This window comes from Larus michahellis, chromosome 3 (assembly GCF_964199755.1).
Source record: "Larus michahellis chromosome 3, bLarMic1.1, whole genome shotgun sequence".
NCBI classification, from domain to species: Eukaryota; Metazoa; Chordata; class Aves; order Charadriiformes; family Laridae; genus Larus; species Larus michahellis.
The window spans coordinates 119,339,872-119,365,047 of NC_133898.1; the positions used below are offsets into that span (position 1 = coordinate 119,339,872).

Sequence of the window (25,176 nt, forward strand, 5' to 3'; positions counted from 1 at the left end):
GCAGAGACAGTAGTGGGACCAGCAGTGTCCATAATAAACCCTTTGCTGGACCAAGATGTGAAAGCCGGGGAGTTCTGTGTGGGGAAGGACTCGTGCTAAGGTCATCTTCTGTGTTGTCATCCTCTAAGGTTGTTCAGAGCTCCTTCTTCCCTCTCAGTCCCTTTTTTGTGGCCTTGGTCTGCTCTCTGCCTTCCTTCCCCGGCGCCATGGCTCCATGTGTCTGCCCTCTCATCTGCTGGTCCTGGCTTCTGTGCTGCTTTTGTTGAAAATATCAGGGAGAAGCCCTGGGCCGGTGTGATCCAGTGTAGCGATAGCACTTCGGTGGAGGCACCAGCTGGGGATCTGGCCCGTGGTCTGGGTTCAAGGCAGCAGCATTTCCACAGCTCTCTTTGAACTGTCTTTTGCTTTGTTTACCCTCGGTTCCCTCACAAAGATTTATTGCCCTTGAGATATCTCAAGTTGACACTAGGAGAAAACGGAGCTTTTCGGTAAGGGGGTAGGGGTCCTCTCTCAATGCCCAGTCAGTCCTTGACCTTCCTGCCTAGACTTTTAACAGCATTACCATTCTGTTGATATGCTTAATTTTGCAGATACCACTAGCAATTAAACCAGGACCACCGTCTCATTCTACGTCGCTGCCAGACAGCAGGCAGATATTAATGACCAGAGTTTGCTATGACCACAGCTGGATTAAAACTGGTGACCTACATGTGAAAGACTTTGTATCTCATTACCTCAAGCTCTTCACCCCTAGATTTCTTTGAAATGTAATGCTGTTTTCTGGCTTGCTTGTTTGCTGTTGTCTGCCTGCTGTGTTCTGCGAACTGCCCGGGGATCGATATTCCATGGTCCTCTCTCTCGTATCGCACACAGTTTTCACCCATCCTAATTTTTATTCACTCTGATTGACCTTAAGCGATCTAGAAACTGGATAATAACCCAGGAGTAAGAAGATCAAAGCTTTATACATCTAGGTCACTACTAATAATCCAGTGGTGGCCATTAGAACATATGTTTAGCAGCTGATCTAAATTCTTTCTATACCCTTCCTTGTGGTCACAAAACAAATTTTGCCTTCGTTTTACTGGCACTTTTGGTGACTTCAGTGGGTGTTTGGCTAATTAAGAACAAATCTGTGAGCAAGGTGTCTGTTCAGGATTTGCCCCCGGTTTAGTAAGCTTCTTGGTGATGCACTCGTTTCTGTAAGATAGGAACCAAATAAAGATCCAGTGTTGGAAAATTAAGTTGCTGCAGGCTGTCAGTACGGTTTAAACCCTGCTTTGCCATGTGCTTCCCTTCTGGGGGAAGGTTGTTGGTGTGGGGGTCCTACAGAAAGGCTGCAGCTGCTGCATGTTTCCAGAGAGCACTGAATATGAAGAAATAAAGGTTCTAGGCAGAGATCCAAAGCAGCGGCATTGCCAGGGTTCAGTCTGCATTTTTATCCGCTAGCATACAAATTTTCCAGACAGACTGGTTCGGCGATTCAGCTGGTCCCACCCCGACGCCTGGAGAAGGCGAGTGAGACACATGACGATACACGTGTGAGAGGGAGCTCCGTGTGCTGCACAGCCGCTGCCAGATACACAACACCGTGAAGGAACAGACAAAATGCTTTGAATTCTGTCATGCGTGCTTTTGGAAGGAGAGTGATGTTATTAGCAGTGAGATTGTCTCCTGAAATGGAAATACATAATTCAGTTTGTGGTTCAGTTAGTTCTATTAAAACTTTGCCTTTATTTCTGCTGTCAAAATACATTTAGAATGAAACCTTCAAGTCGAAGGCAGGAAAGATTAAATTGCTCTTATCTTTTCAAGTTAAACTGAACAGAGATGTTGGTGGAAGGGGGTTCTGAAGGTATAACAGGGCTGAAACTTCTTTGTATCTGCTGCCCAGGCGGAGGGAGGACGAGCCTACAGGATCTCAGTGCAAGCTAAGGAACGTGGGGGAATCTTCCTTCCAATATCATAAATGTTTCCAGTGAAAATGGTCACTATTTTCAGGGCCCTGGAGCTCTGCCAATTCTCTGAAGCTTATTTGGATGCTGCCTAGCTTTTAGCAGCCCAGAAATGTTAAGCGGCGTTAGATACAGGGGCAGCAGGAAACCCACCCCCCGCTGTGGAAGACCCTGCTGCTGGGTCCTTTACGGTCCATAGTCTCCCTCAGCTCTGGAGGATCTTTAAGTAACGCTGAAAACCTGCCTTTAAATAGTTCAATGCAAAGCAACAAACGATGCAGTATTCAAATGTGCGTGACTAACTTGAAGTAAATGGTCGGGACTTGTTCGGAAACATAACACAGACAGAAAAGCCTCATCTTAGCTCATTGGTTGGCCTTGGCATTCGTTTCTAATGCCTAAAACCAAAAACCAACCTTTCCATGGAGAATTTGGAAGAAGATCCGAGTCACATTCCAAGGTATTTAGAAACCAAGATCTCACCTGCTTTACATGGAAACTGCAATTCCTGGGCTTTTTGGAGGAGCCAGAAATTTGCCTTCCCCCTCAGCAGTGCGCTGTTTGCTCGCATGGCTCGAGAGCTGTAGATGATTCAGCCGTGCGAATTCTTGCCAATATCCAAAATTCAAAAAATGCTGTTTCTCGTAGTTGTGTCTGGACTTCTTGGTAGCCTTCCTGGGGAGAGTTACGTGCTTCCACACCATGCAGTGTGAATAACAGGTCGACACCTCCTAACGTCTGTATGTTGTATAACTGATGTCTGTATGTTGTGTAACTGATGTCCGTATGTTGTATAACTAATTTGCAGAGAAACAATGAGCTTCGCACCTTCTGGTGTCAGGGCCGGGCATGTTGTACGCGCGGAGATTGACTCCGCAGTGCACGGGCAGCCCCTCTGGTGCTCCTGGCACATGTTGGACTTGCTGTGCTTCACGGGGGGCTCAGTCTGGAAATGTGGGGCAGCCCTTTATCAGGGAATTTGAGTTTTCCGGAAGGCTGCTTAAAGCAAATATTCCACGCCGCTCTCCACCCCAAAATCCCAATGAGATGGACCCCAAAAGTAATAAGGTGGTAGGTCAGGTATAAAAGTGCTAGAGTCGGTAGATGTCTTATTTATGTGTGATCTTGCAAGCTCATTTGCTTTGTTGCCTTGCTTTGCTGGTGCTCTGGTGTCCAGCCGTGTGGGTGGGTTGTGGGATTAGACTGATGCCAGCAAAGCACTTTGGGATCACTCAGATTTCTGTAGGTGTGAAAACAGCTCTTTTTAAAATTGAAAACCTGTTATTAACCACACGTCTTACAAATTGGTATAGCTGGCTAACCCTACAGATTGTTACCTCTCCCGAGGCAATGGGAGCGTTGATATCTGTCAAAGGAAAAGCACAAGCTGGTTTGCTGCGACTAGAAAATGTACATCGCCCTCTTGTGAAAACAGTCAGCTCCGCTGAAGCAGTAGAAATATCCGAGGATACGTTTGAGCTGAAAAGGCAATGCGTTCTGCCACTCTATAAATATAGCACAGGTCAGGCGTTGCTTTAGACTGACATCTCAGAGAGGGTGTGCTCACAGGACAACAGAACCAAGTCTTTCCTATTTATGTACACAGGGCAGGGGGAAAAAACAGCTTTTTTTTTCCCTTGGCTCTGCAGTCATTCTGGATTTTAGTCACTTCATCAGCATGCTGAACTCTACTGTCACTGTATCGCCGTGACAGCTTTACTTGTTTTTCAGCTTCATGACAGGTCTCAAACACATGATACTGTGACCTCAAATTTCCATCGCATTCAAGCTTCAGTGCCACACCGTCCCTTTTCTCTCCCTGTCATTTCATATCAGCAGTTAGAATAGCTTGTTGCAGATTGCAGTTATTTATGAATTTTACTGGAAATGCAAGGGGACTGTCTAGTTCATTAGTAAATCTGGAAAGGTTATAGGTACATCATCAGTTAAAGACAGCGTGAGGAAATAGCACTTCATATTTCAGTTGAGAATTACAATTTTGTTCTTTACCCAGCTATTCACGCGTTCAGCTTATAGTCACACAAAATAACCCAAGAAATCACAACAAAGTGCTCACTCGGGACAGGATTCAGGTCACGCCTGCTGTTGGGATATGTAACCTGTCTTGGGATATATCACCCCATCAAGACGCAGCATCTCTTCCCCCTGATGAAGAAGAATGAAGCACTGAGCTTTGAATTGGTGTTTGTCAGGCTGGCCGTTAAACTAAATGGGACAGAACGTTTAAACACATCGGTTCGCAAAAATATTTTTGCAGCAAACAGTGCTACCAGAATAGAGACAGTACATTCACAGATGACAAATGTAGGTACTGTGGTACTGGTTAGATATCAGGACTGTCCACAGCTGAGTGTCAGTCAAAAATCTAGTGAATAAGAGAAGGCAAGGCTAAACATTTTTTGGGGTGGGACTGGAAGAAGATCGATGCTGACAGCAGGTGGAAATGATTAAATTTAAGACCTTCGTTCTCTGCCAGCAGGGCTTTATTTAGATTGAATTTAGACAGTTTTCTTCATGAATAACCTGGACAGCTGTGAAAAATCTGCCTTTTTCTGTGCTTGCTTTGAGTGTGCTCTCCCTGTTCCCCAAATGAAGAGAGCCAAAATCTTGACACGGGGAGTCTCCCACTGGCAGACTTCTGTGAAAATACTGTGGAGCTCTGGGAGCTTTCTAAGCATTGGTGGTCTGCTTACGCTCCAGGAGGAGACTGGGCTCTCGGTGGTACGGACTCTTTCCAACAGCTGTGGAAGAAAGGAAGAACAGAGCTACCTCAGAAAGCGGTTTCTGATTGACCTTCATAGATTTCGGTGCTTTCAGAATTCTCTCTCCAGCATACTGAGACAGCCCAAAATACTGCGGCTGACTGCTAATGGTGTTTGCTTGGGTGAGTGCTTAAAATATTCAATTTGAGAGATCTGGTGCTGCGGTTTAGGATTTTACCCTCTTCCTCAAGAGTTGTCTCTGCCCAGGGTCATGGCAGATGCTGCTGCTAAATCCGCCCTGGCAGCTGGATGAGGTGTACTCTGGGCTCCATCCCAGCTGCAGGAAGAAATGCCAGTGTTGTGTTCTCTAGTTGGACCCCAGACCTCAGCCTAGAAGACAAGCTTTTCCATATTTTGACAGCACTAAAAAGCACTGGCGCCCAGTAGCTTGGTAGACAGTTATTTTTCTTTAGACGCGTCCTGTCTAAGGCATATTTCAAGTTTCTTCTCTCCTATTGTTTAACAGGGACTATATACAATTCGCCTGTGTTTCTTGTTGAGTAAGTATTTGTTACATCCTCAGAGACTGAATTCCCTGGCTGGTTTGTTGAAGGTCTTTGCCTGTGCAGTATTATCACCCTTAGGTATTTGGCTGTCGCTGAGGAAAGATGCAAAGAATTTTGAGACTTCTTTACAAGGAAATCTGGTCGTAACCTTAGTTATGAAGGTGCTGCCACCTCTCCATAAAGATCGCATGCTATGAGAAGGCGGGCTTTGCCCTATTTTTATAAGAGCATGAACTCTAAAGCAGATTAAATGTTTGTCATGTATTGTAAATAAGATGCCACATGGAGTCTCTGTGAAACTAGTTGCGTTCTAGAGACAGCTGCCGTAAGAGAGTGGTTGTTCATTCAGTGCCTCTCACAGATGATTGATGAAGTGTTTAGAGGTTTGAAAATCCTTTGACTGTCAAGAAGACCCTTTAAACCAGGAGCAGGTTGAGAAAGAAATGCAATAGGAGGGCAAATTCAGAAAAAAACCCGTGCTGGAGAAGATGCCTACCTGTTACTTCTGTGATAATGGCAACCAGTCGAGAGACTGTTTTATTCTTGTCTTCTTGTAACTTTGGGTTAGATTATTTATTTATTTATGGAGAATTTAACAACTTACTAGAATTAGCTCATTATTTTTCATCCATGATTACATCTGGTGTGAAATGTGAGTCTATCAAATACGTGTGAAATGTATGTCGTTACTCTTCCTCTAGAAATAACTCATCTCTTGAGTGCATTATATGCACTCAACACATCGAGGAGTTATGTCAGGAATTGGGCTGTATCTCTCGGTTGCAAACTTTAAAAGGACAATTTGGGAACTGGCATCACCAAGAACAGTGTTCCTGGGGGGATCTCTCTTGGCAAGCGTAAACCAACATCCTTCTGGAAAGGAATTGGTAGCATAATGGTTTGGTCATGATTACATAGTTTATTGTTCAACCGTTAATGTCTATAGGGCTTTTTATTCATCTTTATTGACTCTGGGGTACAAGAATATTAAAGATGATGCGATCTGCTGCTCTCATAAGATAAGAGAGCCAACTTATCCGAAGGCATGTATGACTAACCCTCCTGCGAATTCTCACCCCAATACTGAACTTTTTTTGCCGTTATTGTTGTTATTGTATTGTGCCGTGCTTGCTAAGGACTGAGTAGCTGTTGTGTATTCATGAAAGCCTATAACCTGATTTATTTAACATGTTTACCAGAATACTTGGGGGAAAAAGTCAAATCTATTACTCATATTCATTACTCAGTGTGGAAAAGCAACAGTTGTTCCCCAGTGTGAGCTAGTTACCATAATTACACTGCTGGGCAGTTCAGATTGCATCAGTCCACATTTTTGAGCGTATTTTTGAAGTAATGTTTATTAATGGAAAACATTGATTTTGATACATCCTTCTAGTTATGCTTTGCTGTGTCTATAAATAGACCTGGTATTTTGCTCTTTGCAAGTGGATTCAGTCAGGCTTTCAGGTTTTTTGAGATTTTTTTGTAGCTGAGGGGAAGAATTCAAATGGATCTGATTTTGAGACAAAATTGCATTCACCACCACAGTGAAGACGTCGGTTTTACATTTGTCGCGCTCAGAATTTTATGCACAGCTAAAGCAGTATGGGTATCTTCAGTTGGTCTGGTGCACAGAGGGTAACTTAATCCGAAGGAGAACACGTAACTGCATTAAGCTTGTGTGATAAATAAAGCAGCGAGGAATCGGCGTTAGAGATGTGTATTGCTTAACCACTTTTTTTTTTTTTAGTGTCTTCTTTTCAGCTGACTCCTAATTACGTTATTGAAACTTCTAGTCGTTATAATGGTGTCACATAGTGCATGCAGTGAGATATCCTGGTGTTGGAAGAAGGGACATGGATAGTAGCTTGCTTTTAAGCATGCGTGTTGATGCATCCTTTTTGTTAGTATGGTTTTGTTCACCTTTTTAGATAAAGATAATTTTTAATTGAAAGTAACTCATTTCTGCAGATTTTAGAATTTTTTTATACTATCCCTTTGTATGGTCTTACTGCATTCTGGTGTTAAGTCATTTATAGACTAATTATATGAATAACTATAATATCTTAAAGGAATCAAGTGACAGGTAAGCTCTTAGCTGCATGATTTATCTGTAACCAAAGAGGCTGCTCTACCCATTGTAGCTTTTTGCTTCTTATGGCAAAAAGGAGCTGAAATTCAAAGGTATACCATGTGCTGAAGGATTTAAGTTCCTTAAGCAGGCAAATGCAGGAGAGAAGGCAACCCTTCTCTCTCAACCCTCAAGTTGCCCTCTCAACCCGAGAAGGCAATGTCACTTGCAATGCTTAAAATGAACAAGCAGCATGTTCCAGTTTATGCTAATAGGTTTACAGATTTCTCTAAAATGAGCCCTTGTGGTCACGTCTGATACCTGAAAGAGAGGACAAAACCACAAAAACCCACTGGAAAGTGATAATACAAAGTGACAGTACTGAGGAAACAGAATCTGTGGGATAATTTTCCCCCTCCAAACATCCAGTTCACTTAGGTTAATCGCGTAGAAGCCTACATGCCCCAAGAGTTGATTGGAGTAGAAGGGATGAGACTCGGGAGAAGCTCGGCTCTGTGGGATGATACTGTCTTCTTTAGCTGTCCAGTTGCCTAAAAAGGAGACATCTTTGGGAAATATCTGGTACTAAGTGTCACTGGTATCAATATCCACATTTTGTCTGCGTTGGCTCATGGGCACAGTCAGTACTTGCACAGCAACAGCATATCCAGGGAGACGGCAGCTCTGTGTGAAAGCAGTGATCTGTGTGTCCCATGGGGAGTTTTTCAACATCTCTTTCTACAGATGGCAAAGAACATAACTGATGGGAAAAAAAATCGTATATGATGAGGTTTTTACCTTTTTGCACCATTTTAGACAAGGAACAAGAATATAATGCTCCTTTATATCCTTCCATTCATCCTTTGAAAGTTTTTATTCAAGATGCCTTTCCCGTAGGGGTGTTGATCTGCAGAGCTAATAGACAAGGAGATAGTGTTCCCAAGAGCTGTCATTGTTTGAATACCTGTGGTTCTTTCTAGACCTGCCCATACTTCTTCTTAATTCCCAGAAGGTGACACAATGGGCTGTGTCATTCCCTTCTCCTTTCCCACCCTTGGGAAGATCCACTGGATCAAGTCACAAAGAAAAGTCTTCCAGGCTCCTTGCACTGACTTCTTCTCTTTCCTCATTCTTTTTCTTCTATGTTGAGCTTTAGGTTTTATCCAAATACTGCTCAACGAAGATTCCTAGATACAGTGGCTGTCAATAACAGCAATAATACTGTTATTCACATGGAACTACAAATGTGCACAACGCTTCACATACATAAATAAAACTGGAGATTTTTAAACGTCAGTGGGCTCAAGAGTGTTGTCTTCCAAGACATTTTTTCTAAACAATAGCTGGTTTAGTCCACTCCTTTGATATATATCTAAATATATCTAGATATCTAGATATAGTTATACATGCATGATCCTTTGCTCGAGAATGCTGGTATTTCAAAGTTTTTTATATACTGTTGGTCTTGGCATTGACCTTTCAAAGGGTTTGTGTTATAAGAGAAAGCCTAGATATGGAAGAAAACGCATTATCTCGCAAAGCTGGAATCTTAAAGCTGTGCTGTGTTAAAAGGGGCCTTTTTTATTCTTATTCTCCATAGGAACAGAATTGAAAGTGTTACAGGTGGACGGATCTCCTAAGTACGGAATTTTCAGAAGGAAACCTGAAAGCCTGTCTGCTCACAGCTTCATTGCAAAAGAAAAGCTTTGAGATTGGCCTTGCAGCAGTCAGAAACGTGGGCCCATTTCCGATTTCAAATTATTAGAAACATCAGTTTAGTACAGCTCCTCTGTGAGTTGTTGGGTTGCTTTGAAACTCGGAACTGAAAATAAAAGTCAACAGGATATGCCTAGGGACAGCCGGGAAAAAAAGGATGATACCGAATCATTGCCCACCTGCCCCGTAGGTGGCACCAATACTGGGTGGCAGCAGTACGGGATCCCAATTGCTATTGGGACCGAGCTGCCTGGAGGCTCAGGCTGGGGTTCCTTTTTCTCGCCTGCGATGGCCACGAGCAGCAGGACGCACCAGTTCTGCGGGCAGTCAGCCCTTCCCATTTTCTCGCCTCGAATACTCGATGCTTTTCTCAGCAGACCCGGTTCTCTCAAGGTACTCGCGGTGCTCTTTTTCCCCACTTCCTTGGTCTTTCTGGACTTCAGGTTGTGGTTTTCCTCCCTTGGATGGAAAGGTTTATGGACTGTTCTACAGCCAACGGTTTCATGAACTGGAAAATATATCTGAGTCCACCACTTCCCAGCTCACTGGAGAGAGCTGTGCTTGTAATGAGATTGATAGTTCCCTCCAGAAGTTAAAGCTATTTGTTGGTAATTCCTGAATTAGCAGGTTTTGCACTCAATATCAAGAAAATAAATTTTGTTAGTTTAACACTCACCAAAATCTTCAGATCCTCAGTTCTCTGACACTCCCAGCTACAGCCATTTTCCTTCTCTTTCTGCAGTTTCCTTTCTGCAGTACAGGGCTGTAACAACTCCGTATGTATAAGAATTTTAGGACGACATGTTACATAAGTATATGAGACAGATATTTCAGGCACAAGAATTTTTTCTGCAGTTCCATCTGTATATTCATAAGATGGTTGTCTAAGACTTCAGTGCCTCGTATTTCAAATCCCTTTTTGGCTGGAAATAGCACTTTCTGATGCTTCTACAGTCCCATTCTTTTGAGAAATTTGCACTAAGGACTTCAGAACACAGCAGGCACAGCGTTCAAGTTAATACTCTGAACCACTGGAGCCAAAACTCACTGGGAAAATAAAGCCTTTTTCAGAAATGAAAAGGAGTCAGATGATCTTTACTGTGGAGTAAAAGAAAAGGAAGGGGGGGAAAAAAAAAAAAGAGAAAAAGAAATGTCCCAGATCAGTGTATTTTCCATCTGGTATGTTCCCAGATTCCTAAAGAGATAACACGGTGTCAAGAAAAAGGATGTTGTAATTAGGCTGGGGCGTAGCTACGGCACAGCAGGATCCTGACATTGTCATAGCCCCGTGCTGTCGCTGACCTTGGGGTAGTGGAAGACTGTGCCAAACGTTAAATAAATAAAGTGTTCCAGTGCTCCTGCTCAGTTAGGGAAGATCAAAGAGAAATAACATTTAATCAGCAGTAGTCGTGGTGTTATGCACTAGCAATACTAATTGTTTTGACGACAATTCTCTCTGAAGATTTTTATTTTTGTTAGCACTGGGTAATAACTGATCTGCTAGTGTATTGACCTATAGCACTACCATAGCTCAATTAAGTTTCTTATTGTCCAAATCTAATCAGAGAAAAGCTGAGATTGAAAATCGATTCATTTCCTGCTATTAATGACTAATTCCCCACAAATGTGAGTATAGAGATTAGCTTTCCAGGTTGCAAGGTTTTTTTTGGAGGTAGACCCTGCCAGATGGATGTTTGAGAAGAAGAAACGTGGTTTCTCTTTTCCCATCCATCTTCTTGCAGCTTCTTGGCGTGTGCTGGTCTTTTACTTTGAGTCTTGCTTTATCGTAGCCTGTGCTGCGTGCTTGTTCTCTGGTCTCTTAACCAGTGTCTCACACAATTGCAAGGAACTGGTATTGATAATTCCAGTCAGCTCCTAAATTCTGAGATATTTCTTCTCCATATGCTTCAAATTAACGTTTCTGCGGTGGCTAAATACATCTGCAAGACAGGTTGACTTAGTCCGTAACAATAGTTTAAGATCTAGTCACCCTGGAGGTCTGGGTAAGACACAGACTCTGCTCCGATCCCACTTCAGCCTGTGCAAATTGTGAATTTTCCCAGTGAAGGGGAGAAATTACATTTCTTGGCTCTTCTAAATATTTCTTCTTTATGTGAAGAGCTAACAGCTGCTTATAAGCCTCCCCATGCGTCTATGCATGCATATGTGTTCACAGCATTAACGCTGCTGAGCAGAGACATAAAGCAGTAAACGTCCATGAGGTCTGGCAGTTCTCCCCAGTTCTTGCTGGCTCTATGGCTCCCGCTGCAGCAGTATCTGAAATAGTCCCAATTCTTTGTTGTCTTTATCCTTGCAGCGCTCCCCTGAGGTGGTGGCATCTCACGAATTTACACGTGGAGAACTGAGACCTGGATCTCAATAGTCGTTTAGACTCTGGTTTTTGGTGGCCCTTGAGATTATCCTTTCCGGAGGCGCAGCCCTGTGGCTCAGCTGCTGTGGAGACCTATAGAGCCACGGCTGTGGATGGTGCCCACTGCCTTGGGACCCTCCGGCAAGCTGAAGCCAGGTGGCTGGAGGCAGTTTTTCTGGGTGGGATATTTCTACCTTACACTGTAGATGTGCTTAAGAGTGCAGCTACACCAGACTCAGCATCTATGGGGGCAAAAGGCTGGAGGGATTTTACCATGAAGATTAGCTCGGGGGGTTTTTTTCCTCATGTTTCTGTATTGTTCCTGCTCTGCAACTGATGCTTTATTCCTGATGTCTTTTTTTTTTTTTATTATTATTATTATTATTCTTTATTTGCCTTACTGCAGAAAATACCGTGCTGCTTTCTGCTTTTCAGCAGTGAATTTCACCAGCGTTGAAAGGTTCAGGTCTGTATCCCGTCGGCCTGAAGCCCAGATTCATGTGTATCAATCCAGTGTAATCCTATGGGGTAATCTCTTCCCTGATACTCAGCAAAACATAATCAGACTCTTTTTTTTTTTTTTTTTTTGGCTGACTTCAGAGAAAAACTTGATGCCTCCAAAAGAATCTGGGTGGTAAAAGCCACGCAGACCTGCAGTACTGGGTGGTGGCGTTGCACGCCCTGATTCCGCGTCTTTCCAGTGGGTCAGCCCAGTCGACCTTTTGGCTGTGTAAAGCGCAATAAAAAGGCTGGAGTTGAGCCAGAAAATGGCCTTTCTCCCACATGCGAGCAGGGACTCGCATGCTTTGGGTGTGAAGTGCTTTGGTACGTGTATGACAAGCTGGAAGGAGAGAACAACCCTTCACAGGCTGAATGGGAGAAGAGGGAGAAACGGTGAAACTGGTGATGTTTTGCTCCCAGTAAAGGCAGCTGTAGGAGAATCACAAAATGAATCCGACTTCTGAAGCAGTGTAGCTATATTAACATGCGAGAGAGAAAAAAATCTGTCGATGCAGTTGCTTCATTGCGTATTCTGTCAGCAGAAGCTGCGGTTTTACACATGGACAGGCTAAGCATCATCGTGTACTTTGATATTCTCGCTGGTTCTTGAGTTACGGCAGTGCCTTAGAGTAATACATTGAGCTTCAGTTTCAAAAGGTACATACTCTGGCACAGTAGTACCATTTTTATCCATGTATTTGTATTTTGGAAGGCAGAGGAAATACAGTTCACTAACCATGACCAGAGTTTGTTAGGGCTATGCTTGCGCTTTTCACCTTTATCTGCAAAGTAAAAATAGCTTAGCAAAAGGAATTTTTAAGCTAACCAGCCTGGTAATGCACACAAGATGTGGTTGGGCAAGGCTCTCCGCTTTGAAACATACTCCACAACCCCCTGCTGCTATTCCAGGCAGTTTTACGTGCGTCATTAACCCACAAGACCCAGCCAAACTGCCCGTTTTCCTCCGGCTGTACGTGTGGTGGAGCAGAGATCGGGGATCCCCATCAGCCCCATTAGTGCAGCCGTTGCTTCGGCTCACGTGCACGTCAGTGGCATCAGTGCTGTGGCTGGGGTGAGCTATTGGAGAGCTTTTAGACCTCTCCTAGGATTTCTCTGCGTAACGGAGTGATAACGCCAGGTGAGGAGGAACTGAGGAGAAGGATAAGGTTGAGAAGAGGGTCCCCATCTGTGCCACAACCCTGGATATCATGTCTGGATCTGTTACAGCATCCCATCTCTAGCACAGTGCAGAAATGTCATCCGATTCCACCCCCTGGAATTTCAGCAGTGAAATTAAATCATTGTAACCTTCACTTCTTTTTCGATGCATATGAAGAAGACGGCCCCAGACTTTTCAAAGGCATGTGATGTGCCTTTCTGTGCTGATGTGCTGCTACTCTGTGGCTGAGAGCTGGGAAGAGGACAGGAACATCTGTATCTCTGGCATTCAAATCCCTTAACGTTTGATTAAATTGTTAATGGGAGCACGCATAGCTGCTGAAATGACTTCTGCTTCTGTGGAGCCAAATTCTTGGGTGCTCGTTCATTGCCTGTTATGTCTCTGCAGTAAACTCCTCCCTTGGAGAGCTCTGAGACCGAAATCCTCAGTGTTTATCTAAACCCATCTAAGTGCTTTTCATTTAAAGGGCAGTTGGGGATAGGAACCACAGAAGGACTTCAGCACAGTGAGATGTGGTTAATTGCTGCTGGGAACAGGATCTCCAAAGTCTAGACGGAAGGGTTGTGTGAGAAAAGCCTCCGGACATCCACAGACAAAACATTTGGACACCTTAGAGCGACACAAGACCTGGCTATGGAGGCAGTTGCTCAGTACCCTTCATTGCCGGCGTCCCTTTGGGGGTTTTGCCTCGGTTGCCTAAAGGCCCTTGGGGGTCTGGACTTGAATAACAACATTTGGATGTGTTTCAGTTCATTAAAGAGCTCGTCCAATGAATAGTAACTCAGGGAAAACCTTTGACAGAGCTAGAAAGTTCATGCTTTCAGATTCAGCATGGTCATAAGCCCAGTTGAAAACCCACTGAAGTAATCGGATCGTTTGCGTTGGCCCGCAGTGCTAATAATATACATTCTGCTTAGTGCCGTAGCGGTTAAGATGCAGATGAAGTGAAAGGAGAATTGTCAAAATTACCTGAGTTAAAGTAGATTTTTTAATATATTTAGTGGGGGAAGTACTAGAATCCAGATCTTCTGTCTCCTAAAGCACTTCCTCAACCACTAATTTGTTTTTTAAAAAAAAAAAAAAAGTTTGCTGTCTTTCTGATTCCTTTAATATTAGTTCACACAAGCTGTTCCCATTTTGGAATTCGTAGTTCCCTGATCCATACTATGCTGTAGCCGGTGCTTTCTCCTGAGCCGCCAGTTCGGCATGTCTCAGACAGGGGAGGGAAGCGAGTCTGGGGTTTCCATGTCCAAGCTGAGACCTTTCAGCAGGGAAAGGATGTTGCATCATCCCACTGCTGTGATTTTGGAAAGCCTGTTTTGCAGGCAAGCACTAAAAACACGCATTCAGCGAAAAGTATGTAGAAGATAGCTGGGAAGAGGTCTAGTCTGAGAATTACAAGGACCAGAAGTCTCCCTGTTTAGGACTGTGAAGACTTCGCAATAAAAATCGTAACCTAAGTTTAATGATGCCTCTGCTCCCCCTAGAGACAGTCCAGGGAGAAGTCTCTGGCACCTAACCGGAGTGTTTCAGAGGCTCTTTGGAGACGCCTCTCTCCATTGACCGAAGAGCGATGCACGGTGGTGATCCAGGGCGATGCTGTGCCTCTCACAGCCGCAGACGTTCCTGCTCACGGCCCCATCCCGCTCGGCTTTGCCTGTCCCTGCTCCCCTCCCCATCGGTCCCCACCACCCTTGGCGGGATGCTCTCTGCCAGCCCTCTCGGCTCCGGCGCTGGGCACGCAGGCAGCTCACAACGTTTCACATTCACGTCACAGGCATTACTCCGGAGGATAAGGCTGAGACACAACACGCACAAGAGGGGCACATGGCGCCTTAGCCGTTCTTAATCCACACATCCTCGGGAAGTCTTGAAAAATGTGTCGTTACCCATTTTAAAGGTGTATCTGTCCTGACCTGCTCTTGAGCTCTGTATTCCCACGGCAGTCAAATCTTTTCCAGAAGAAGGACAAATGTACTGCCCGTGTCGTTTTGTGCTGCTGGGGTTATGCTCTTGTTACATTAGTTTTTGGTTTCGTACAAAGAGGCGCTGGCAGGCGCTGGCTGCAGCCCTGCAGGTCACCCTGCTGCAGGAGCGGCACAACCTTCCCGACGGTCGCAGAAATACATACATCTCTTCCCCTTCTCGTGCCTTAACACATGAGGGGCAAGAGAGCAGGACGTTATAGTACGTTACAATTATTTTTTCTAAAGGACAGAATTAAAAAGTAATCTTTTTTGCTTATCTCCTCGACTCCTGGGTTTGGAGGAACCCAGAGCTTCATCCCGTTGAAAAACCAGTGGGCAGCAACCCGCTCCCCAGTCATCGCAGCACCCCCCGCATGACCCCGCTTCTGAAGACCTGTAAGATGGGGCTTGACCAGCAGCTGTCAGCATCTGGGTTCAAATTTAAGAGGTTTGCTATAAAAAATACCTGTCTGAGCTTCTACCAGCAGCCAAACTTTCTGATTCTCAAAGCGCTCGTGTTCTCCACTAAAATAAGTGAACTGGGTGCCCGGCAAACTTACGAAAGGGCGGAAAGAAAACCCTAACAAAGCGGATAAAAGCAGTAACTCGCTCCTTCCTAAAGTGTAACAGCATCAATTGTATAAGGTTTTTTCCCATGGGAGCCAACTGCTGGCCTTGTTTCCACATGCTGGTCCCCGAGGATGCTCGCGCTGCTCCTCGCGCTGGCTGTGCCCTCCTCGTCCCTCTTGGATGCTTCGGCCCTCGGCAGAGCGTGGCAGTGCTGGCCCCGAACGGGGAAGCTCAGCTCCTGGGGGAATCGGCAGCTGCTTCTTCCATCTTCCCCCACGCCTGGGATACAGAAGCCCTGCGCCGCCTCCCGTTCGCCCGCCTCCCGTTCTGCGCTCCAGCTCCCACCTCGGTGCCGGAGGCTGTGACCTTCCATCAGTGATGGAGTCGTCACCTGGGCAGGTGTAGGCGGCATGTTCGGCTTTCCGTACACTACCCTAATTCTGTTTTTCTCCATTTTATAGCAGTATTTCCCTTTTAATGGAAATGCATCTTAAACATGATAAAATACCGCATGCAAAACAAAGCACCAGTCTATGGATTTGCTCCAGCCCACTCTACCAGTGAAGGAGAGACCCTTCTTTTTTGGACCTCCCCGTCACCAGGGAGTTTGGGGAATTGTATTGCTTTTGGTTTTGTTTTTTTCTTTATGTTTTACCCATATGCTCAAGCTGTAGCCATATGCTTTAGCATATGCTTTATGCTTTTTCAAGAACTCCCTTCCAAAGATGATCTGAATAGAGTTGGTCATAGAGTTGTCTGTGAACAGCATCGCTTCAAAGATGCTAAAGCATCTGCAGCCAAGCAGATAAATATTTCTAGGCATTCGATACGTTTCTCCAAGACTTAAGTTCTGTACAATTTGTAGATGCTATTCACTAGATACTCCAGGACCCTGTTAAAGCTCCCCATATACCGGAAAGGTGTCCAGAAACACTCTGGCAGATAAGAATCTGCAATCTCTTCGTTTTTTCTTTCCTAATTGGTAGTTGTCTGCAGAGATAACACTTTCTTCACACACCGGCATGTTGATCTAACCGGTCAGAAAAATGTACAGGCCAAGCAAGAGACTAGAGAAGCAGAATCACAGAATGGTTTGGGTTGGAAGGGACCTTAAAGATCATCTAGTTCCAACCCCTTGCCGTGGGCAGGGACACCTACCACTAGATCAGGCTGCTCAAAGCCTCATCCAGCCTGGCCTTGAACACTTTCCGGGATGGGGCATCCACAACTTCTCTGGGCGAAAGAAAGAAAAGGAAACAAAGGAATGACCAGTGTTTGGTCACCCATGGAACTGACTGCCGTAAAAAGCCCAGGCAGGTATAGTTTCTTTATTTTTGGATGAAAAGGGTAAAGCAGGAGACAATGCTGGTGTGTAGAGCGCACTTTTCAGCAGCACCATTGCAGCAGAAGGGGACTAGTTGCTTTCACATGTAGATTGATCACCTGGACAAAGGTTTGCAGAGGAGGCTGAAGAACCCACTGATTTGCCCAGTGGCTCTAGCCACTGAAAATCCCAGTTGTGTTTCTTTACTTGGTTTTGGGGCGTTCACTGAGCTCGTGCCAGAGTGCCGTATGAGGCAGACTAAACCACCCGTGTATCCCCCTGGCCAAAAATGGGTGTTTGCCTTCCAGCCATCCTTGTCTCCCATTGCACTTGGCTCAGACCATTCTTAAAGTAGTTAACAGTCTGTGCCTTTATGGAAAACAAAGGCCTTTACATCTTGCCAAGGCCTCACTGTATTTCAATAGTCAAATAACATCTCACCAGAGCTAGCTTCTTTTGCTCTCTAATTGTTCTGGTTTTCTTTTACTCCATTTCTTATTTATGAATCATTTCAGAACAGGCCAATGGAAGTCTTCAAGTAGGTTTTTAAACAAGTTTTGACAATGTTTTTTAGTCGTTCTGAGCTAAAAATAATACAAACCAGCAGGTACAGACTGGTGAAGAGTGCCTTCAGTCCCTAAAGGACCTTTTACTGCATTCGCGCCCTAGAGGGAGGCAAATAGAGATACAAAAAAAAACCCAAAAAACCAACCAAAAACCTAAAAAAAGGCATCAGTTCCATTTGTTCACCTTACTAGGCTGTAAATGCCAAGGCTTTGCTCTGAGCAGTGCCACCACCTTCCTTACCTCAGAAGAGAAGAACTCGTTGTCCTGTCTGTAATGAAAAATTAGAAGGATGCTTTCCTTCCTCCTACAGGAGGTTAATGGTGCGACTGGCACAAGAGGTGGGCACTTCTTGCTGATGCTCCTCTCACGGGAGACTGAATGATATGTTGATTTTTCCCCAAGAATAATTTGGAAATGGTCTCTGGCGTCTCCAGCCACTGACCCCTCCTAATCCCCCTCTTCATTCTTGGGCCGTTGAATATTTCTGGGTGTGTGCCACCACTCAGCCATTTCTGTAGGTGAACTTCTTCGCATTTTTTAATTCTTTCATTCCACCAGTAAATACATTTGTACCTTTTCTCAGTCTGAATCACAGGAGAATAGCACCTGAAGGTATTTTGATTCTCTGGACAGTAGAAAAGGACGATCCCGTTTCCCCCTAGCTGCTTGCCTTTCTGTTATAGAGGCTGCGGAGTAAGAGGGTCACAGAGATACGGGTTGGGCCACGTCCTCGGCAATAGTCAGCTCTTAACCAAGACACGTGGAAGACTGTTTGTCTTTTTTTGTAATTTTGAAGTAGTTTGTTTTATAAACTATCTATCAGAGGACAGTGATCAGTACAGATTTCATAAAATTATAGAATCATAGAATGGTTTGGGTTGGAAGGGACCTTAAAGATCATCCAGTTCCAACCCCCTGCCATGGGCAGGGACACCTCCCACTAGACCAGGCTGCTCAAAGCCCCATCCAGCCTGGCCTTGGACACTTCCAGGGATGGGGCATCTACAGCTTCTCTGGGCAACCTGTGCCAGTGCCTCACCACCCCTGTAGTGATTTAAAAAGCAAGAGATTATTGTAATTGTCTTTTCAGCTTTGAACAGCCAGCAAGTTCCCAAGAAATAGATAGAGGAGGGCAGTGGAGTCCCGATGGAGCTACAGGGCACAAGAGCCGCTTCTTAACTTCCTACCAGTGATCTGCAGAAGTGTACGTCTCTCTATACACACACACCTAAAATAAAATATCACCTACATTAACATCTGCAGTCGATACAGAAGTTGGGGAAAAGGTAGATCATGAAGAAGAGAAAGCAATGAGCAGGATTTTCAGTAACCTGCAGTTAATATTCAGGTTTGGATAACATTCACATAACTTTGTTCTGACGCGGCCAAACGTAGAACTGTGAGCCCAAAGAGCCTTCCCGGGGAGGGAGCTCTCTTTGCCTTGACAAAAGACTGAGGTTTGCGCTGAAGAGCAATTCAGCAAGGTCTGATAGCTGCAGCCGCTGCAGCCCTCAATTGCACCGGAGAATCCACGTACCTTTGTATGTGTTTATGAGCTCAATCACGCTTACCATACCAGCATCCAAACATTTTTTAAAGGTCAAAAAAACAGAAAGTACAGAAAAGAGCCGCAGCGCTCCCTTGAGGTATTTACAGCTCCATCAGTTTGGATTATCAAAACAGACACGGGCTGGGTCGAGTACAGGCACAGACGTTACTTTCTCAGGAGGAGACGATACCAAATGCCTCTTTCGGCTGTTGGAGAAGGGGCGTAGAAGCAGCAGCTGGATGCTGACCCGTGTGAAGTCGAATGAGAAAATCACAACTTTAACAGCAATGTTAACCTGGACAGAATCCCACGGGAATGAGTACAGTGTCCCTTTCTCTCGATGCCTCTGTTCCATGTTCATATTTCTTCCCGAAAAGATACTTGGGAAGCGAGATGGGCATTTTTGATCCCTCTTCTGGGATAATAACAGTGACTTGCACCCCCTTTTGGGGGTAATTCACGACAGGGCGATACTCCGAATGGATGGAGGCGGGCAACATTTCAGGAAGAGTTTTGCATCGACTGTAACGCCACTGAGCCAGAGCAGAGCTTGGGTAGCAATCGTACCTCACAGCAACGCAGACAGTCCAGAATTCTGTCTGAAAAGTTGGTATCGGAGAAAACAGTAAGTTTAAAGGAAATTCGCTGGTTAGGCCCCTTCCGGCAATGCAGCAGTGGCCCCGGACATGACCCACAGGGACACAAATTTGTTGGAAGCAGCAGGCTCTGCACGAAGTTGTTTTATTTTTTATTTTTTAGGGCAAGACACAGTATCCAAATGGTCACTTGGCCTCCTCAAAGGAAAAGCAGCAAAGGCTTGCCACGTTCGACATCTGTATTTAGTCAGTCAGTCAGCGGCGCCCGTGTCTGTATGTGCTGTGAGGTCCCCGAGATCCTCCATCAAATCTGAGTGCATTGTTCAAGCGCTTTCACAGCTGACCACGGCAACCCGCAGCCTGCAGTGGAAGCTCTGGACGGGGAAATGGAGCATTGTAAAACGCAGCCCCACTTCCTCGGCGGCCACCGAAGTCTTTGCTTCAAACCTACAGTATTCGATGCAATACTTCGTAAGAATTGGAACTGTAAAAAGCACAAAAGGAGATGGCGCTCAGATCGGGAGTAATGCACGTTTATATTTTAGGAGCATGAAAACCTCCATGGAATTGGGCAGGGAATATAGAAACAATCATTATTTGGGTACAGTCCCTTCACTGCAGTGGGTTCTGCACTGGGTTGAAGAGCTGTGTTTTCTTGAGTCTGGGCCACAGAAAGAACCACCACTGCCTCAAACCTCTTAAATCACGCACTTCCCGAGGGGAAAAAATATCAGCTGGAAACTTAGAGGTTATGGTCATTTAAAATACTTCGTTAAGCTACAGTCAGCTGCAGCGTTCCCTGATCATGGGTGTTAAACATGAAGAGCATTGTCCTTTATTATTTCACTGAATCTCGGTTCTCATCTTACGTCCTTGTGTTATGTTGGTTGGCAGAAGAGGACATATGTTCCTGGGGTTTTATGCTGTGTGTGGATTATTTATTTTTTTTTTTAAACGAAGTTATACAACAAGAAGCCCACACATCCATTTGGTTGCAACGTGTCAGGGGCTGCTTACTCCCAGGCAGAAAATGTACTGCTAAAATGCACCTTGGCTTCTGTATTTCGTAGTCAGCCAATATTACATTCAGTCTCCCATTTGCACCCAACTTCATTTAAAGGTTCATCTGGTTAATTTAGCTTTAAATTAACATGAAATATATTTGCAATATCATTTGCAGTAAGCTAAGAGCATCTCAGAGAAATAAGGTTTTAATAATCATTACACCGTAACTGTTACATTGCGCGTCTTCAGGTTTACACAAAGCCCACCAGCGGCTCTTCATAATGGCCTCACGTCAGTGTTTTGCAGGCAGGTACGTGGCTTGCTCCCTTGCGTTACCCACGGCTCTATTTATTATTTTATTTTGCAGTTCTTTCCATATGGAGATGCTTCAAAGTTTGCCCAGCATGCCTTCCGAACCTTTGATAAAAACGGAGATGGGACCATCGACTTCAGAGAGTTCATTTGCGCCCTGTCCATCACCTCACGAGGCAGTTTTGAGCAAAAGCTGAACTGGGCCTTCAACATGTACGACCTGGATGGTGACGGTAAAATTACAAGAGTGGAAATGCTGGAAATCATAGAGGTGAGATCAATACGACACTGAAAAATAACATGGCTGAGCATTAGTGAAACTTGATTACTTGTTCGCATACGCTTTAGATTTTAAGCACACAAGAGGCTGTACTGTATATCATGAAAGGCGTACATTCATAGAATGGTTTGGGTTAGAAGGGACCTGACCGATCATCCAGTTCCAACCCCCTGCCATGGGCAGGGACACCTCCCACTGGACCAGGCTGCTCAAAGCCCCATCCAGCCTGGCCTTGAACACTTCCAGGGATGGGGCAACTTCTGAGCAACCTGTGCCGGTGCCTCACCACAATCGTAGTGAAAAATTTCTTCCTGATATCTAAACTAAATCTACCCTCTTCCAGTTTGAAGCCATTACCCTTTGTCCCATCACCACACGCCCTTGTAAAAAGTCCCTCTCCAGCTTTCCTGTAGCCCTCTTTAGGTACTGGAAGGCCACTAGAAGGTCTCCCCGGAGCCTTCTCTTCTCCAGGCTGGACAACCCCGACTCTCTCAGCCTGCCCTCACAGCAGAGGTGCTCCAGCCCTCTGATCATCTTTGTGGCCCTGCTCTGGACTTGCTCCGACAGGTCCATGTCCTTCTTATGTTGGGGGCTCATGATATTACATATATTGCTCCTATACTGACTTGTGCCTAAGTGGTACGAGCACCCTCACGTTGCAATAGATGTAATCTCTGAGCATCACAGCGAGCACATACGTGCACGTAAGCTTTCCAATATTAAGAAGTAATTTTTTTCCCTGATGAAGAGATTAACCATACGAACAGCACAGCAAAGGATTTACAAAGCCCATCTCAAAATCACTTGACACCCATGAAATTACTGGTTTGTAGCTCGAGTAGCTGAAGCCTTACTGGAGATTAACTTCAGATTACAGAAATTTACAGGGATAACGACACACAGTTTTAAGTGAGCTCTCACAGATGGGCTTTAAGATGACCACAGCACTAACAGGAAGGGTAAAGTTTACCTCCCTTGTCATCTGCAGGCTACTCGCCGCAGTAGTTAATACCAGATTTTGCTCACATCTACGCACAGAAAGCTATTAAAAGGTGACGACTGCTAAAACTGATTTTTCAGAATTTACGTGAAGTGTTTCAATGCAGTGACTAAAAGCCAAATAAACAGTTGATCCAGAGAAGAGGTTACAACAGTTTTGCCCTGTCAAACAGGACGCCAAAGAAATTCATTCCAGGATGCAAAATGCAACCACCGAAATAAATCGACATCTAAAGAAAGTAAAACGCATTCTTGCTTATTTTAAATATATTGACAACTGATTCTAAGAAAAAACCCAATCTTTAGGGGAAGTGGCAATCGTTTTGTTGCTGGAATATCTTTCCAGAATTTGATCACATCAAAAAACCAGGTCAATTCGTTTGTTGAATTTTCTCTTTGGTTTCTTTCCCAAGGCCATCTACAAAATGGTGGGCACTGTGATAATGATGAAAATGAACGAGGATGGTCTGACGCCTGAGCAACGGGTAGACAAGATCTTCAGTAAGATGGATAAGAACAAAGACGACCAGATCACACTGGATGAATTCAAAGAAGCTGCAAAGAGTGATCCTTCCATCGTATTACTCCTGCAGTGTGACATTCAAAAATGAGCTTGTGTACGACGCGCCATAGACTGCACAGAAGTTTAATGTTCCATTCAGTTTGCAGCTATTTCCACACACACACACAAAAATTTGCTTGGACTACCTATAAATGGACTTGCTTCTTGTGTTTGAAACACTTGTGTGCATGAGAATGTCATTTGCTAAAGAATTTTAAAAGTATATATTATAAAAATAAACTGCCACAACGTGACGTGTGCAATGTCATTTCATAACAGCCCTGTTCCTCTGAAGCCTGTGCAGCCAGTCCTGCGCTGCGGTGAATTATATTATTTATTGTTCATGTTTTACTGATGCTAGCTCTGTGTCTCCTAGCCTGAGTAATGTTAGTGACACTGAATTCCCACGGTGATGTTAACTGTTTATTATAAGCCATGTCACCATTCTGCTGTAAAGTAGTACTGGACAGACGGAGGGGACGAGCTCCTCGGCTCTCGCGTCTGCTCCGCACACGTGCTTGTATTGTCAGTGGGTATAAATGTACTTCATTTGCATGCCTTTTAGGTTTGCCTTAATTCTTACCTCATTTGCATCCCTTCAATCTGGAAAGAGCTATGTCAGAGGAATGCAGTATAAAAAAAAAAAAAAAAAGAAAAAAAAAAAGAAAATCCTGCTAAAATGATCCCTTTAAGTAAAAGTATATATAAATATATATATATATAATGTTTAAAAATATTGTTTTATTGGAAGTTTAAAGGTTTTATTGGAAGTGTATTGATCTTTGCCTGAATTTTCAAAAGCTTCCACAGAGGTTGCAATATATATGTCCCAAAATAAATTTATAACATTTGACCTTTTCCCCTAATTCTTATTTCATGTCTTCAGCACGGCAATAGGAGGAAAAAAAAAAAAAAAATTCAATCTCTTTAATTATCTGTCACTGTACTACTGGGAAATATATATTTCATTATGAAAGCGTGACGAAAACTTCTTTGCACTCACTCACTCACTCGAAGAGTCACATTATACGAACCCAAAAGTTGTAGTTCTCGTATTTACCAAGAGAGCAGCCGCTTCTCCTCCAAGATGCTGGCGCTGAGATTTACCCGTGCCCTGCTAGCCCTCTGCTCACACGGCTTTTGAAGCCAGCTGGAAGTCAAATACAGTTTATTTGCTTGGCCTAAACCTGGTCTTTTAATGCTTTTCCCTCCTTAAACCCTATGACAGTAAGCTACCCCGGGTTTAATATAAACAGACTTGTTGTCAAAAATGGTTACTAATAAATTAACCGTAATGTACGATGGCTGAGAAGGGACAGGGAAGAGAACCACCTTCCTCCTCAATTCCACGTGCATCGGTCGAGTTTGTTGCAAGTGCAAGTTCTGCGCAGCCCCGGGAAAGCATCGGGAACTCGCAGACGGCAGAAATTGCAGATAAAAATCCTTCCTTACACCACGTTTCCCAGTTGCTTTAAACAGTCGGTTGCTTACAGGATTACCAAAAAAGAATAATATGTCTGAACATCTTACAATTGCATGTTTGATATTTCTTCTTTGCCTTATGAAGAAATGAGACAGTACGCGTAATAGCTAAAAATCAGACAATAAAACATGACACAAACCAAGTCATTCTCTGTATTTTCAAATTTTAAAAGTGAAGCGCATCTTAAAATTGAGGGGGGAAAAAAAAAAAAAAACAAACACCAAAAACCAGTTTTACACATTCTGCTAACTAACATGGGGGCGGCAGGGGGGGAACACAGAATCGCTTGTTGCCACAACCACAGCCATCCTCTCATATTTAAGTTTCTTTGTATTCCAAATGAACAGCAAAAGGCAGAAGTTTCAACTACATTTTCTAATACCAGAATTTGACTTGGACTCCACAAGTGATGTTCTCGGCAAACGAGAGAGGGGTATGCTTTGTACCTTCGGCTGCCGCTTAAAAATAAACCCCTCAGTCTGAAAATGTTACATACTTCTGAGAAGATGCCCTTTTTTTTTTTCCCCCCACTTAGGCTTAAATTACAAGCTGTAGAGAGGATGTTGAATATTCCGGGGAATTTATGCCGCTTTGGTTTATAGACACTTATTAGAGAAGCAGTACCTCATTCTACATTCCCCTGCACCTTCAATTCACGTGGCCGGACAGGCTCCGTTTCCTGGAGTGCAGCGTTAAGCAATGCACTGCCATCCAAAAACGGCCAACGGCTCAAACACAGCCACCAAATGCAACATCGGGACTGCAGTTCTCCCTATGGGAGCTGCTATGGTAAACTCTGTTTTTAAACTATCAAGAATAAGATAGCTTTGAGACCTTAGACGGATCACTGCAATAATAAGTGCCTCCAAGCAAGTGTTT

General features: G+C 44.3%; 1 protein-coding gene across 4 annotated transcripts in view; it reads left to right on the top strand.

The window, feature by feature from the left end:
* The window catches only part of VSNL1 (visinin like 1), a 91,055-nt gene extending 67,388 nt beyond the window's left edge, over nt 1-23,667 (top strand). For all 4 annotated transcript variants that reach the window (XM_074581909.1, XM_074581906.1, XM_074581908.1 and 1 more), the window contains 2 exons: nt 21,029-21,244; nt 22,666-23,667. In XM_074581909.1, the coding sequence (XP_074438010.1) occupies nt 21,029-21,244; nt 22,666-22,863 (414 nt within the window). In that variant the 3' untranslated portion in view covers nt 22,864-23,667. The remainder of the gene's footprint in view (nt 1-21,028; nt 21,245-22,665) is intronic.
* The last annotated feature ends 1,509 nt before the right edge of the window (nt 23,668-25,176 follow it).